Raw genomic sequence first — 15,844 nt, forward strand, 5'->3', positions numbered from 1 at the left:
GTCCCTTTAAATGAGATGCCAGTTGAACGGGGCCTGGTTTTATTCCCAACTCGTGCTTTGCCACTGACTCCAGCTCGAACAGTAGTTCAAACCAGTGGAGTAGTGCTCTGAAACTGGAAAGAAAAGAGTTTTTTGCTGTTGTCTAGGTTACTGAGAAAGGTAGCGACAATAGTATTAAAAATAGCGGTTATGATCATGTACCACTCTCTCAAGTTCAGCTTCCAGCTTGGCTGGGTGGCACAGTACCTCGAAGTCTGTAAGGCAGCTGCCAAAAATGCAGGGAGCTGCAGCCTGCTGGGATTTCCAGCTGCCACCCCTCCCCTGTCAGATCCCTGCCCGTGTCCTGGGACTCACCCACTGTGCTCAGGGACTCTCTGAACCTCAGCTGCACACCCAGAGCTTGCTGAGCTGCTGCCATATGGCCCTAATACTCATAAAGTTTGACATGGTTTAAGAAAAATGTGTGCACAGACACAAACGTGCGCAGGTGGAGGAGGAGAGAAAAGCAAAAGGTTTCTGACAGGGCCACGCTGAACCTGGGGAGCACAGCTTGTGGCTGCCCTTTAAATGTGCAGCCTGTCATCTGCTCCCAGGACAGGTTGCTTTAAGTGGTGCAGAAAGCATAGAAATAAATCTGCATGAGAAGTAAAACATTTCCAATTAATAGCTGGTCGAGCTGCCCAGCAATCGCATGCAGCAGCCTAAAAATAAAAGACCTAAAAATAGAAGATAATTCACAGGAGACAATTCAAGGAGAAATGGACCCTTGGTATCAAGGAGTTTGGCATTAGATTTTTGTTTTCAGCTTTAAAAAACAGTGTATTTAATTGCAGATTTGTGTTAAGTTACAGAGGGCACTCCTCTGCAACTCCTTTGTGAAAAGCACTTATAAAAATCTGAGGGTTTGTATTCTTCTTTATTATCCTGCTAGTTAGAGAGGAGGCATGGTCAGGGAATCTGATTTTCAGTCTAACCTGTTCAGTCTGTGGGCAGAACATTGCCCTCCCTGTTTCCCCATCCCCTAATGACACCTCTTAAAGGTGAAGAAAAGCTTAATGGAAAAAGGCATAAATTTCTGTCACTACTGAAACCAGGCAATGGGAATAGCAAAATTGACAAATAAGAGAAAAAACCTCTCTGATAGTGCAGAAGGTCTTTCAGAATTAATGCCTAGAGCTGCCTAGTTGAAAGAAATGAGTGAAATTAATTGGTTAATGGTCATTTTTCCAGCACTATCCTTGGCTGATCACGTTGGAAACAGCCCAGTAATTCCTGGTGGGGGCAGCTCCTTCCATGCTGCTGTTGACATTTCAAGTCAGGGCCACAAACTGGCTCCGGTCTGGGCAGGATCCGCTGTGAGTTCTTGACGAGAGTGTACTTGAGATAGTGTCCTGTAGGTGAAATCAGTGTTTCCAGCCCTGCTGACACTCTTGGCACACTCTGGAGCGTCTCTGCACAGATGCAGTTCAAAGCCTGTAGGTGGAACAGTGTTTGTAAACTCTTCCTGCCATGGTAACCTGCCTCTGCCTCGGAAGGGCACCTGGTCCTGCACAGAATTGGGCCTTTCTGCAGGAAAACTCGACTTGAGTCTTAAATTACACAAGGAGCATCTCAAGATTTATGATTTAAAAGCTCCTTAAGGAGGAAAAGAAAAAAAAAAGAAAAAAGAAAAATAATAGCCCAATTGTTTCCTGCCCTAAATCGTTGCTCTTTGACATTCTAACCTAAGAGAGACCCCTTTGGCACCTACCCCTGCGACAGGCAGGAGAACTACAAAGTAAACTCCTTCCGTAGGGATAATGAAGTCACTGCCTTAGGCACACTCTGCTATCACACCTGATAATCTCTTTAAAACACAGTGCGATTAATTATTAATTAGGAAGATGAATGTTGTCTAGAAAAGGAGTTTCAAAGGCTACAAATCTGAACTGCTTAGTGTTACCAGGATTTTGTTGATACCAAAAATGTTTGTCAAAGGCAGTCTGCAGCGACTCCTAATGTACCCAATAAACAAAATATCCTGAATAAACAGAGCCAGCAGGCACCAGGGCTCTGTACTCTGCTTATTTTTAACTGCACGGACATTGTTTCCCACAGAGCTCTTACAGGAAGGGGACGTTCGATTTTCTTGATATCACCCAGTTGTGCTGGAGCAGCAGCATTTTCCACTGGCCCAGCTACAGAGTTCCTCTGTGCTCAGGATCCATTTTTAATGGCCAGCTGACGTCAAAGATGCAAAGTTGGGTGTGTGATTGGGTCCCATCCTGAGTAGGGATGGAGGTGAAATATTTTGTTGAGTCAAAGAGACTAAAATGTCAGCTAAGTCCAGCTCTTGTTAAACTCAATTTTAACTTCCATGGGCAGTGGGTCAGGCTGCATATCCATGGGATTATGTTTCATAGGAAGCAAATGGCTGCTCCCTTCCTTCTTCCCACCAGCCATGGAGGACCTGGCAGTGACTGCAGCTTTTGACCTTTCCTTCCAGCCTTCTCCAGCCCCACCAATAACCACTGCAGTGCAGTCAACCTCTGGTGAATTCTGCAAAACCTGGAACCTCAGAAGTGATGTACAAGGAAGCATTTTCCTAATAATTCTGTGAAACTTCAGATTAGCCACTATTTCTAGTCTATTTTAGAGCTTTGCAGATTTCGTTCCTCATTTGTGGCAGAAACCAGGACAACTGTATGTAAATTCCGTGAGTTGCTATGAACCCAGAGAGTGGAGAATAACATATGATAGTTTGAAAATGTACAGTTAAAAAAATGCTGTCGAACCCAGTCATGACTCAATCTTGAGTCCACAACCAGAATTAAGTCCTCTTGCTTCATCCTTCTGCAAAACCATTAATGTCAGATAGCTTTTACATTAGGGAAATGAGTCATGTTGAAAAAGAGGTCTGATGGAAAGGAGAACAGTGTAAAAACAATGTGCACAGCCAATGGTTGGTGGTGGTAAAGAGTTTTCACCTGGATTTGGCCCCTCCATGTAGTATGAGATAAATAATTTTATAATTAAATACCTTTAAGTGTTGTATGTCTATAACACATGCAACCTTTTAACCAGCTCATTCCTTTTTACCTACATGAACATCTCATGAAGGCCACAGGGCTTTTATCCTCACCACACCTTCTGATGAAGTGTGTGAAGCAACCTCTGTGTTGCATGGTGTGAGCTGAAGCACGGGGCACAAGAATTGGGATAGCTCTTCATTCCTGAAAAAACAATTGATGGGAATTAGACACCTTGAAGGTCTAGACCTTCATGATTTTGCTTATGAAATGTCCAGGGCAGACAAACAGTGGGAGCCTGTGACCAGCACTCCATTATTCATTCCTTTAGGTTAAATGTTACCACCCAAAATTGATGGGTGCTATTTTATACTACAGGTTATGTGGAAGTCACTTGCTCTTTGTATTGGCAGAAATGTGTTGATTTCTTCCCTTGTTTTTGTAGAAAGGTCTTTTTCATAAATCAAAGGTTGGCAAATAATAAAAATCCAAGATTATTTACTGGCTAAAGGAATATTTGCAGTGTCTTTGGCTACATAGTTCAAAGGATTTGTCTTCTTTTGGAAAGTAGCCCTAGAACTGCTGATCCTTAGCTCTAACATAAAAGCTGTCCCAGGAATGATGCTATCAGCAGTCCCTGAGGGCTGAAATGGCAGCTGAGGAGTGATGTGCTGGTGGTCTTCCAGGACACCAGGAATGAGGACATTGCTTATGTCAGCACCATAATGTGCACACAGGACCTGCTGTGTTCTGTCTTTGGGATATTGATAAACCTAGGTCTTGAAGCACAATTCCCAGGAGGATGCAGTGCAACCACACTGTTCCCAAAGGCTTAAAAGTAGTTTTCCCAGCCTCTTTTTGCACATGCTATACCCGGCATAAAAAAAAATGCATGAATGTTTCCCCGGTTCACTTTTGACATGACAACTTGTGTAGGAGTCTCCAGTCTCATTCAGCTGTAATTTAAAACATCTGATTTGTAAACCCATAAAATTGAAGTTTATGCTGGAATGACAGACACACCCTGGCCCTGTACCACTATGGGATATGTGGAAATCAGGGAATATAAGGAAATCATTTGGTGTGCAGAGAAGTAAACTCCAAAGTTAGTGATTGGCAGTTTCATTCTTAATATATGCATGCTCCATTTGAATTTGCATAAAAATCAGAGTGCAAGATTTTCTCTGTGTTCAAAGCAGCCTCTGACTTCTTCCTGAGCTAATACCAACTTTAGGGTATGGTTGGTGCTCTTTAGTCCTGTCCTGTAGTGTCTTCCTACCAGGTCAGCTTGCAAAAAGCATTGGAGGTTCACAGGGAATGAAAATCTCTCCATGGGAGGAAGGAGAGGAGCACAGGCTATTTACCCCTCAAGGTTTTCAGGATCCCCATAAGCTCCTTTGGCACTGGATCCTGAGCTCACAAGCCCTGATTCAAAGCACTTAGTCAAGGTGAACAAGATGGCCCCAGGCATGTTAAATCTGAGCTGACATTAAAGGCATCTGCTGTGTCAGGAGCTGGGGGCTCTGTCTTGAGGAGAGCTTCTCTGTCTTCGAGCAAAAACACTGCAGTGTAAACAAGACCTGAAATACAGTGGTGCTCAACCTAGAGGAAGAGAAATGGAGAACTTCCCCAGTCTCTGCTGGAGTTCATCCCTTTCTGTGGATCATGTTAAAGCTGTCCCTTAGTGGAATAGTTTTTGTCCCTCCTCTGCAAAGATATTATTGAGTTGCTGCAGATTTGCTGCAAGAATATAGCCCTTAGGGCTCCTTCATTAGTTGTGCAGTGTGGATTTTCTGGAGCATGCAATACCCTTCTCAGTGTGCTCCAGGATGAGGCAATTTTGAGTTTGTGAGGTTTTTCTTCTTCTGAATTTCAGAATTTTGTCCTTTGAAAACACAAGATTCACCAACTGAAAGGACTCACAGAGAGCTTTCCATGGGGAATTTTCTTGATCTCTGTAATAAACTCTCTTCTCTCCTTCCTCCAGTTTACTTCATGTTTTATTTCTTGCTCACAAGCTGCTGCCCTCGCTGGCCACAGCTGCTCTCCCAGCCCTGGTCACAGCATTAGTTATGAGACTTTAATGACAATGTCTGCCTCAGCCTTTTGCTTGGTCTGGTTACTTCAGCATCTACAGAATGTTTTCACAAAGAAGCAGATGGTGGTAGGAGTAATTGGGCCGTAAAACAGCATTAACAGCTAAAAACGATTTTCACCAGAAAGGATTCTGCAGGCAGGGTGAGGGAGGTTCAGCACTGTTTTCGTGTTTTCTCTCCCATGCATTCACCCCTGCCCTGGCTGTAGGTGGTAGCTCTCTGCTTACAGGAGATGAGCCCTGTCAGGTCAGTCACAAATATGAACAGTTGATGAATAACCCATTATAAAGTCACTTTTATGTTGACTCAGTGGACGTTTCCTGGCTTCAGAGAGAGTCGAGATAATGGCTAGCTTTGTAGAAAGAAAGAATCTCTAAAATGCAACATTTTTTTCCCTTTGTGACTTTTATTGCTTTGTACACTGACATGTCTGAGGGAGGAAAACAGGGCCTTGTTGCCAATAATCCACAGTGCTTGGCACAGACGGTCTTTAAAATCTGGCACTGGGATGAATATTAATTCAGTTGTTTTCCCACAGAAGCTACTGATTAGTCAAGGCCAAGTATCCCTGAGATGATTCATTAAAACCAACATCTGAGCCCACCTTTACTGAGTAGCTCTGCTTCTTGTCACCCTGCAACAGGTGACTGAATGTGCAATGGGAGGGATGACCAAAATCCCAGAAGGGAGTAAAGGTAAAAATGCAGAAGAACCCCAAGGGCTGTGGTGCAATGGCTCTCCAGCTTTCTGGGCATGGAGCCAGGACAGCTAGCCAAGGAGGATCACACCCCAGGCAAGGGGCTCCTCCCGTGGCTCAGAGCTGGTATCCTTATTCCTCTGCCACCATTCCCTTGCTCCCAGGCTTCCCAGTCCCAGCTGGCAACTGGTGGTTTGAAGAAGTGTGGCACCTCTGTGGCATTGGGGCTGTCGTGTCCCTCTGTCTGACCATGGGGGATGATGATGATGGTGATGATGGTGAAGTCATGAGTCCCCCAGCATGTGGATATGCCTCTACTGGACACCTGTGTGGTCTAGCCTGGTGGTAGCTCTGCCACTGTGGCTCAAGGGCAACAATTTGAAGTCAATATATGCTATAAATCTTAAAGTGTTGCTCCTGTAAAGTCTTTCAACAGCAAAGGCTTAACAAACCAAGAAATCCCATTTTTTCTTCTTTTTGCAAAGCCCACTTTATTTCACCTGAGTATTGCAGAGGTCTCCATGCTCAAAGCAAATTGCAGTTGGTACCATTTCTTTTGACATTTCACTGTGTTTACTGCTCTCTGTCTGAATCTTGACTTCTTCCATTTAATAACAGCATTTCTTTTACTTCAAGAGGAATACATAGGTACAGCACAGGTTTAATGCAGGCAGTATCAAAGAAACACTGAAGGGAAAGATTGTCTGAGGTAGTGCAACAGGAGGATGAACAAAACGACTGAAAAGGTCTTCCCGTGTCAGACATCTATGATTTTAAATACTGAACGATCAAGACAAAGGCATTTCCTGGTGATTAATGATGGGCTGGGTGTAGTCATGTCTGGGCCTTAACCCTGGCCTCCTGTATATCCCTAGGAAATGCCCTGTGGCTTAGTTCTTTCTGCTGTTTTAAGCTACGCTTGGCTTATGATTGATTGTCGTCTTTAAAAGTACCTTAATGTTTGTGGCTATTTTGGTGACTGCTCTAGACAGCTTTGTTCCTCTCCCAGGTCTGGGTGTTATTCCTAAACCCATAGTCCCAAACTAATATAAACATGTCTGAATAGCAAAGAGCTGGGAATGTAGGCATATGTAGGGCAGTTTGATGCAGGTGTGATACAAAACACACAGGAACCTGCAGGTTGTTTGATATCAGTCATGGCTGTAGAGATGATGTCCAGGACCTCTGCCAGCTGGGCAGTGACAGGTGCTTTCCATCTCTGCTAAAATTTGATATGCTGTTGAGAACGATGGCTGATAAGATGAATGTAATATTGTTAATGTAGTGATGATCACTGACAGTGTAAAGGTGCTTTTGGCAGCACTGCTCTCTTCAGGAGACTGGATGGGTATCAGGGTGCAGAGCTTGTTACTCTAACATTGCCTTTAGAACTCCTTTGACCTTGCATTATTAATCCTAACCCCATTCCCAACATGCTGGCTTCCTAAAAAATCCCATGAAATCAGTGCAATTCCAAATGTACTGAGTCGCAACCAAATTAAAAAAGCTGGATGTGTAAAATGTTGCATATTTGTTCTCAAAAGCTCTCAGCAGCTCATTACCCTGGGCATTGCCTTGTGCTGTATTTGTAGTGAATTCTAATGGATGCAGAAAAGAACTGACTTGCTCGAGATAAGCAAGGCAAACAGCCACCACTTTTCCAGCCAGTGCAAACCTGGGGCTGCTCTGGCAGCTCTGTTCCACCACCACAACTGGCTCATCAGGAAGGATAGCCAAGAAGGGAGAGTTTCCCAAACTGGACCAAATTTGCTCGAGGTTTCACATTAGACAATTGAACTGATTTTTGTGACCCTTTTCTGAAGTGGAGGGTGAAACATTGGCTGACAGGTCTCCCAGATTCAGCAGGCAATCAGGCAATTTCATAGAATCACAGAATGGTTTGGCTTGCAAGTGACCTTAAATATCAACTAGTTCCAACTCCCAGGAATTTCCAGGAAATTTGTAGTGCTTTGGGCTTTTGGCTCTCCTTAAATTAAGTTAATGATTTGGAGATGCTCTGGGAAGCAGATATGATTAAATCAGATGCACCTTAATATGGTTGTAGGTGTTGTAGTATAAGAACATGGCCCAGACAATGTTTGTAGACAGGTGAATGGGGGATTTTATTAGATATACCTGGGTAAATAGGCAGCCTGAAGACAGACATGTGCCCGAGAGCTCTCTTTGCTTTCTGTAGCTCTGCTTGTTGATCTAATAAAATATATTACTTCCACAAACCTTGTCTTGCCTGCAATTAAATGAAATCCTCCCAGAATCATACTGTGTGACAGATCTTTTAATTCATTTCAGACCTGCTGCAGCTCCATCCAGTCCCTCTGCTGCGCCGTGGGAGCAGAAGCATTTTGTGCCCCTTCCTTCTCCTATTGTAGAACTGTGCTAAGATTTAATAGCAACACATTAATGAGGGTTTGTGTGGCTGTGGAGTGAGGGGAAACTTATCTTTTGAACGTGTGAATTATGGAGTGTGTGGGTTAACCAAGTGAGAAAGAGCAAAGGTATGTTCAGAGCTGCCATTGATGCAGTTAATGGCAATCACAGATGATCAGCCTGACCTTTCCATCTCTAATTCCATACACTGCACTGCCCTTTGTGCTGGGTTGTGAAGAGGAAAATAAAATAGAATAGAAAAACTTTCTAAGCTCAAAACTAGGATAAAAATGTCACATTTCGAGGCCATGGGGAAAAACCATCGTTTTTTAGAAAAAGCAGTAAATAAAAAAAAAAAATGAAATAAATCTGGAAATATAAACTAGCAACTTCCTGACTATGAAAATTGAAGTTATTTTCTTATAATTTTAGTAACGTCTTCTTTTTAATAATTATCCTTTATCCCAGATGGAGCCTCACTGTATCTTTTATTGATGGCTATATCTTTAAAATGGGTGGTTAGACCAACAAAACCAATCAGTATGACTGACTTTTAAACCAAAAAATTTCTAAAACAGTGCAGGGTTTCCCATCCCACCCCCTGCCCCTGGTGAAGCCCATCCTGCATTGCCTTTCCCACCCAGGGGTGACACAGGCTACCACATTTTGCCTCGTGCTGCCTGGGAGTGATCCCATCTGATCACTGAGCTGGAATAGAGGAAAAAAATACAGGATTTCAGTTTTTAGCACCATGAATCATACTTGCCTGTTGTAGCCAGGCTCTTTAGGCCAACTGCTGGCTATAGGATTCAGGCTTAAATATAAGAACAGGGCTCCTGAAGCAATTAGTGCTTGTAAGTACCTGCAGGATAAGGCCTGGGAATCCCAGTGTTGACCCAGATGGGCCACACTCCAGAATGTCTCCCTCATCTATCTGTAGGATCTGAGAGTTTAAAAGTGAAACATCTATCAAAATCTCATTAGTTTGGAGAGGATGGAGGCTCATGGATTATAAACCTTAATTTATTTTTTATATCTTAAATCATGGTGCCATATCTAAGGCATAAATTTCTGCAAAACAAACTGTTGAAGCATTTTGAAGGAGTTGAATAAACACTCCCAGCAGTGCTCTGGAGCAGTGCCAGAGGGAGCAGGCAGGTGTGTGGGGTGAGGATGGCAGAGAGGTGCTGATGGCACCGTGCTTTGGGAACTCCTACTCTTGTTGTTTTTGCAACAGGATGCTCGTATTTACTCGGAGGAGAGGAGAGGAGGTTAATGCTATCAGTTTCTGGGAATACAGGCACTCCCCAGTGACTGAAAGAGAATATTCCTGGAGCCCCCAAAGACCATAATTTCACTCCCAAGTGTCTGCTAGCAGAAAGACATGCCTGTCTGCCTTCAGTTTAATATCATCACAAAGGGCTGATTTATTAAATGGTGTCAACCTTCTCGACAGCCTTCGAGCTCGTGCTCTGTAGGGTTTGCTTGGTGGTGTAGGAGGCTGAAATGGGTATCAGTGTACAAGGCAGTATTTTAAGTTGAGCAGCACTAAGCAGCCTGATCCTGCAAATCTAGGATCATGCAGCTTGTTTCAGAGATTCATCTTGCCAAGTTTTGTGTGTCATTTAAGGAGAAGTCTTTCCCACAGAGACAAAATGCATTTGGGAGTGAGAGTGATAAGCTCCTGAACCCTTGTTGGATAATGCCCTTTCCTCCTGGGACAGGGCCCAGAGGATTTATTCAGTCCTATCATTTGTGGGAGGTGGGGAATCCTAAAGCACAAGAAGGACATAAAAATCAAAAACTCTATCAGAAGGATGTGCCAAGTAAAATAAAATTTCAAACAGCCCCAAAACTTGGGAGGAGGGCAAGGGTAGGGGTCAAAACAGAATTCATGACAACTTTATCAGCTATATGGGTAATGAAGGACTTCTTCTGTAGTATTTTATTCTGTAATAAATAAATAAATAAATTTTGTTCTTTATTATTTTATTTCTGTATTATTCTTGCCCCATTTACACTATTTGCCTACAATTGGACTGCTCCTCTAGTACAGTCAGAATAGTGCTGATTCCAGAGATAAGAACACACAAAGTGAAGGTGATACAGACAGGCAATTATAAAAAACATCTTCTTTGTTTCCCGGGGTGGACAGCCTTCCCGTGAAGGTCACTCTGACAATGTTCCAGGATGTACTTGTGGAGCTGGTGGCTGGTGCAACGAGGGGCCAGGCAGTGTAATCAGAGCTGACATCTGGGTGCTTGCTGTCAGGCCTTCAGGAAGCTTGTTTTGCTCTGAGACAGACCTGCTCTCACTGGGCAACGGGAAAAGCCTATGTGACTGTTAAAACAAGAGTGGAAAAAATATGGATCTGGAATATGCATTGCTTTATCCTGCCAAGCCAAGTGTTTATTGTGGAGGCCAGACACATCTGTCCTCCTCCAGCAGATATGGTGTTTCTTGGATTAAAAAGGCTGACTGTAGTGGAACAGTGGAAGAAATTGCTTCAGAAGGCTGACTTATTGGAGTCCTATATCACATGGACTCTGTCAGAAAAATATTAGCCACAATAAGAGCTGACACTCGGGGAGATGAAAGCAATATTGCTTGATATTGTGATTACCTTTATAGCAATGTGCTGAAGGTGAGCAGTGGGGAATTGAGTCCTTTCTTCATTTGACCTGGGTGGTCACTATGATTACTTCAGAGACTATTTTTTTTAATATAATAAAACATTTGTAATAGAAGATTTTTTTTAAAAATTAGTTTTGGGAAAGGAGCTGGAGACATGGATTGCAGGCAGCTATTTGGGTCAAGGGGTTCAGTTTTTGCCAGGCTCCAGATGGAGATGAAAGGAGGACAGGGGCTGGAAGTGACTCCGAAGTTGAATCCATTTACACTGTACAGGCAATCAGAACAGCTTCAATTTACTGAGCTGCACCTGATCCAAAGTTTGGCAAGAGAAGGATCGATGCAGGCATTATTATTCCCTGTGTGGGGTATTTCTGAGAATGCTGCCTGTGAATGTGGGTCTGTTCTGAAAGCTGCAGCAAGTGTGAATAACAACGCTCATCACACTATCTCTGCATTTTCATGGCCTTGCAGATTTACTGGAAGATCTTGGAAAACTGCAGTGTTGGTGGAACAATTTAGTTATATCAAGGAAAAGGATTTTTTTCTGGAAGACAGAAAAGAAATAAAATAACCAGAAGAAATTACAGAAGAAATTATTGACAGATTTTATTTCTTCTGTCAAGAAGAAATAAAATTTACCTACTGGGGGTGCACAAGTTTATTTTGGTGGAAGGAGGCTGCAGGATATTTGCAGCCAGTGAATGTTCACTGAATGCTCTGCACTGGAGGGAGGTGAATTTTTTTCAGTTAAAATCAAAATATGTTAACATTTGGCCTTTCCTTATGCTTTTGGTTTGGACTCAGAAGATATTCTCATATATTACTGTAATTTTTTTCCAGAAAAGCAGATACCTTCTCTGTTCCTCTACAAAAGCTTTATGCCACAATAATTTAAGATTTCCTCCAGGTCAGAATATTTCTGCATGTAAAACTCTTTGAAGGTTTAAATAGATTGTAACTGAGTTTTGACATGTATTAGCACGTGTCAGGTACAGCAGTTATTAAGGGTAGGGGAGAAAAGGCACATTCCATCTCTCCAGAGACTGACTTGCAGGTGTCCAGATCACTGTAGGCCAAAAGCGGGCAAAGCCCCTAAAAAAAATCACCCTTTGTTACAACAAGCATTAAAAACTCCTTTTACCAAGGAATAAGCTCTAGTTGCATCTTACAAAAACCATGTTCCAGTATTGTGACTGGGAATTTTCTTTTTCATTTCTTTTAATGTAAATCTTTTCTGTATGTCTCTCTCTACGGTTCTGCATCCACACAGAACATATTTTAAAATTATATTAAAACATGCATTTACACTAAAACAAGATGAACTTTAGTTAAATAGGAGTTCTTGGGTTCTGTCCTGTTCCTGTCTTCTTTATGAGCCGAATATGTCTGCATCCAAACAATTCATAACAGAGAAAGCATTTAACGGGCTTATTTTTTTAATCTTTTAATTCCTTTCATTCACATATCAGGAAGGAGTGTGATATGCAAAAGGAAATACTCAGGCCTGGGTACTTTTTAAATCAGAGCAGGTTTGAGCAAAGCCAGCTGAGTCCCTGCCTTTCTCTTCCCAGGGCACAGCCTCCGTCCTGCAGCGCAGGTCTGACAATGAGGAGTATGTCGAAGTTGGAAGACTTGGTCCATCAGATTATTTCGGTAAGAAAATTCAGCTAAGCATGGTTCAGAAAGACAGGCACGTCTGGGTCAAGTGCTTATTGTCTTAATTAGTGTTCCACTCTTACATGAGAGGGGTTATGCACAGGTCAGCCGCTGCTCTCAGCGATGCTCAGAGATTTCAGGGAAGCTGAATCCATCCCTTGGTTTGTACCAGTGCAGCTGACAGCACACAGATCAGACCAGAATCAGCAAAACAGTCTGAAAGCATTTGTTTTCCAAAGCATTTTACACACATGCATTATGCATGTGTAATGCATTTGTACTGTCAACAGAATTATGTAAAGTGTCTATCAGGAGATATATAAAGGGAGATGTTCTACAAGCAGAGCAAGGCATGGTGGAACATGCACCGTCTGAAGGAGAGGAGGGTGTGTGACAGTGTGCTGTGTCTGTTTGCAGGTGAGATAGCCTTGCTGCTCAACAGGCCCCGGGCAGCCACGGTGGTGGCACGGGGACCCCTCAAGTGTGTGAAGCTGGACCGGCCCCGCTTCGAGAGAGTGCTCGGCCCCTGCTCCGAGATCCTCAAGAGAAACATTCAGAGATACAACAGCTTCATTTCGCTCACTGTCTAAAATGATTCCTCTGGAAAGCTGCCTTCATGTGACCTTGTGCACTTAAAGTTTGCTCTGTGCAGCTCCCTAGCTTTATGAAGAAAAAAAAAAAAAAAAAAGAAGTGTGCATTTTATGTGTATTTTTTTCTGTTTATGTTACCTAGTGGATGTCAGCTCAAATCTCGTGTATCATGGAAGTGGAAGGGTAACTGTTTGGATAAGACTAGCTTTGGGGAAGATTGGGGCTCTTTTGGGCTCTTGGCTTGCAGATAAGATTTTTACCTATTGTTGGTTCATATTGCCTAAAACTGGGTTCAACTATTTAAAAGACATATGAATTTCTGTTTTCTTTATTATCTTTAAAGCTGGTCTTACTCACCTTTTGTCAAGGTTCTTTGATGAAGTGATGTGAACGGTGTCCCTGCCCATGGCAGGGGCTTGGAAGCCTTTCAGGTCCTTTCCAACCCAAACCAGTCTGTGATTCCATGATATCTCTCTGCCTCTCACTTCTAAAAGACTTTTCACTGCTTACAGGCTGGGGGGTTCTGAAATCCCATGGAGTGAGTGGCAGTGTCATTGATGAGATGCAGTTTAAGGGGGAAGGTTGGAGGAAGGTTTTGATCATTCCAGCAAGCCAGGGAGAATTAAAGCTTCTGAGTGGTTTTGTTTGTGGCTTAGATATAGGGGCCATATTCCTCCGTGTCACAAACCCTTTTGGGTCTGCTTTGTAGGATATACTCAGGCAAACAGCCTGCTCCAGTCTTCTGGGTGAAGAGGTCAAGGGACAGTGTTTTGTAAGAATTCAAATGGAGCCTTTAGGACCTAAGTTATTTGTCCTCAGCTTTTTTAAAATGAGGGTTTACATTAGAGTCCTTAGAAGTCCAGTGGGGGCTTCTCTGCTGAATTAAGTTGGCTTCAAAACTCAGCAGAATGTCCTCAGCCACTTCTCTGAACATTACATGAAATGCTGAAGAGATGGTGCCAGGTGCACTTCAGGGACAAATACAGCAGCTTGTTTTTAATGTCCACTTAATTAAATTCAAATGCCTTTCTTCTAGTATATGACTAAATTTTAGAATTTTTTAAAATTTTCTGAAAGCCAAATAAGTGCTTCAAAATGCTGCTTCTCCTCCAAAAGACAGGTATTGTGTAACAAAGAGCACCAGGATCCTGGAGCCCAGGTCCCTCCAGGGGCCTCACAGCCTTGCTGGCAGTAATTGCTGCCCTGCCTACACATGGGGCTCCTCCTGAATGGAGCTTTCTGCAGATCTCTCAAGGCTGGGGACCTGCACAGCCCTCAAGGATGGGATCATTTGGATTATTATTTGCAGGTAAACTAGTCATTGCCAGCAGCAGCAAAGCTCTGCATCTCAGCCACCCTAAACAGCACTGCCTGCTCTTCAGCTGGGCCAAAACTCCATTTCTTCTTTACAATAACATTCTTCTGAGTAAATACAAACTTTCTGTACCTTTGACATGCCAAAGGTTAAGCAGTGAAATGCAGCACCAATCTCCCTTTTGAAACTAGAGGTGTAGCTGAACTTGGCTAAATGGCTGAGTCCTACTGACACACAATTCTTTCTTCTTTGGAATTAAATACTAATTGGACACTTTCCTGTTGACTGCCACAAAGGGCCCAATATTCCAGTAGCTGCCCTCAGTGGCTCTCACAGAGCTAAAAAGCTTCTCAGCTTCAGGCTCTTCTCATCACTTAAAGGTGCTTAATTTATTTTAGCATAATTTCAGTGGTCCTGTTAGTGTGTATTCGTTGCTGCTATTTATTATGATTATGTTATGCTTCGTGCACGTGTTATTAAATATGACTATTCACAGTTTCCAACCTTGCAATTTTTATCACATACATTTATATAGGCAGACCCCCATTCTATATAGATAGGTCAATGTATACGCATTTGGTTATTTGCTGCACTGTTTTTGTATTTTCTTGTGCAATTTTTAAAAGAAATATTTTTTAAATGTCACCAGTCATTCAAGTATGTTCTTTTATCTGTTGCATTTTGGTTGTGTTGGTAAAAAAATTGTGAATGTTTAGCATAATATGCAGGACACATCTCTTGTTAAATACCAAGTATTAGCCTCACTGTTTAGAAGTTACTCAAGCACACAGACACACTGCAGATTCTTTGCTTTAAACCTTTACAGCTCATGGAAAATACGTTTGAATTATGGTTCTGTTATAAGCAATCTCAAGAGAAATGTAACTGTCTAACACCAGGATTCCTGTGCTTTAAGTGGAACAAAATGATATTCAGTGACATTTTGAAGATAATTGTAATATTTGCAGTGGATGATGGGACAGGATTATGGTATGAATAAAATTCTTCTACGTTATAAATGGCCATTGTGGGTTTATTGCTAATGGAAGTCTGTGTGAGTAGATGTCACGTTCCAGTTAAAATCTGCATATCATCAAAACTTTTAGCTCTACTGAAAATAATCAGATGCAAAGGGACAAAAAATAGACCAAGATTCCCAGTGCTATATATAGTAATGGAAACCAAACTGGTTTTGTGGAGGATTAGCACGAACAAAAAATAATCATCTGTTTAAATGTAACCATATATGTCTATATAAAGAAATACGGGTCCAAGGTGTCTCTGGGACCTTCCTGTTGTTGTCCAGGTGCCAGCTGTGAAACCCTCAGGACTGATGCTGAGCCTGTCATACGGCCAGGGGGTACACCTGGGGAAGAACAGGCTCTTTCATTCTCAAATACCAGTGCCACTCCTTTTCCCCCAGTGTCACAGACAAAGCCCATGGTCCCAACCACACTGA

General features: G+C 42.6%; 1 protein-coding gene across 3 annotated transcripts in view; it reads left to right on the forward strand.

Annotated features, from left to right (window-relative positions):
• Positions 1-15,404, forward strand: part of PRKAR1B (protein kinase cAMP-dependent type I regulatory subunit beta) — a 94,549-nt gene extending 79,145 nt beyond the window's left edge. For all 3 annotated transcript variants that reach the window (XM_088174356.1, XM_014869816.2, XM_014869827.2), the window contains exons 10-11: positions 12,395-12,476; positions 12,897-15,404. In XM_088174356.1, the coding sequence (XP_088030482.1) occupies positions 12,395-12,476; positions 12,897-13,069 (255 nt within the window). In that variant the 3' untranslated portion in view covers positions 13,070-15,404. The remainder of the gene's footprint in view (positions 1-12,394; positions 12,477-12,896) is intronic.
• The last annotated feature ends 440 nt before the right edge of the window (positions 15,405-15,844 follow it).

This window comes from Sturnus vulgaris, chromosome 16 (genome assembly GCF_052056855.1).
Source record: "Sturnus vulgaris isolate bStuVul1 chromosome 16, bStuVul1.hap1, whole genome shotgun sequence".
In the NCBI taxonomy this organism is placed as follows: domain Eukaryota; kingdom Metazoa; phylum Chordata; class Aves; order Passeriformes; family Sturnidae; genus Sturnus; species Sturnus vulgaris.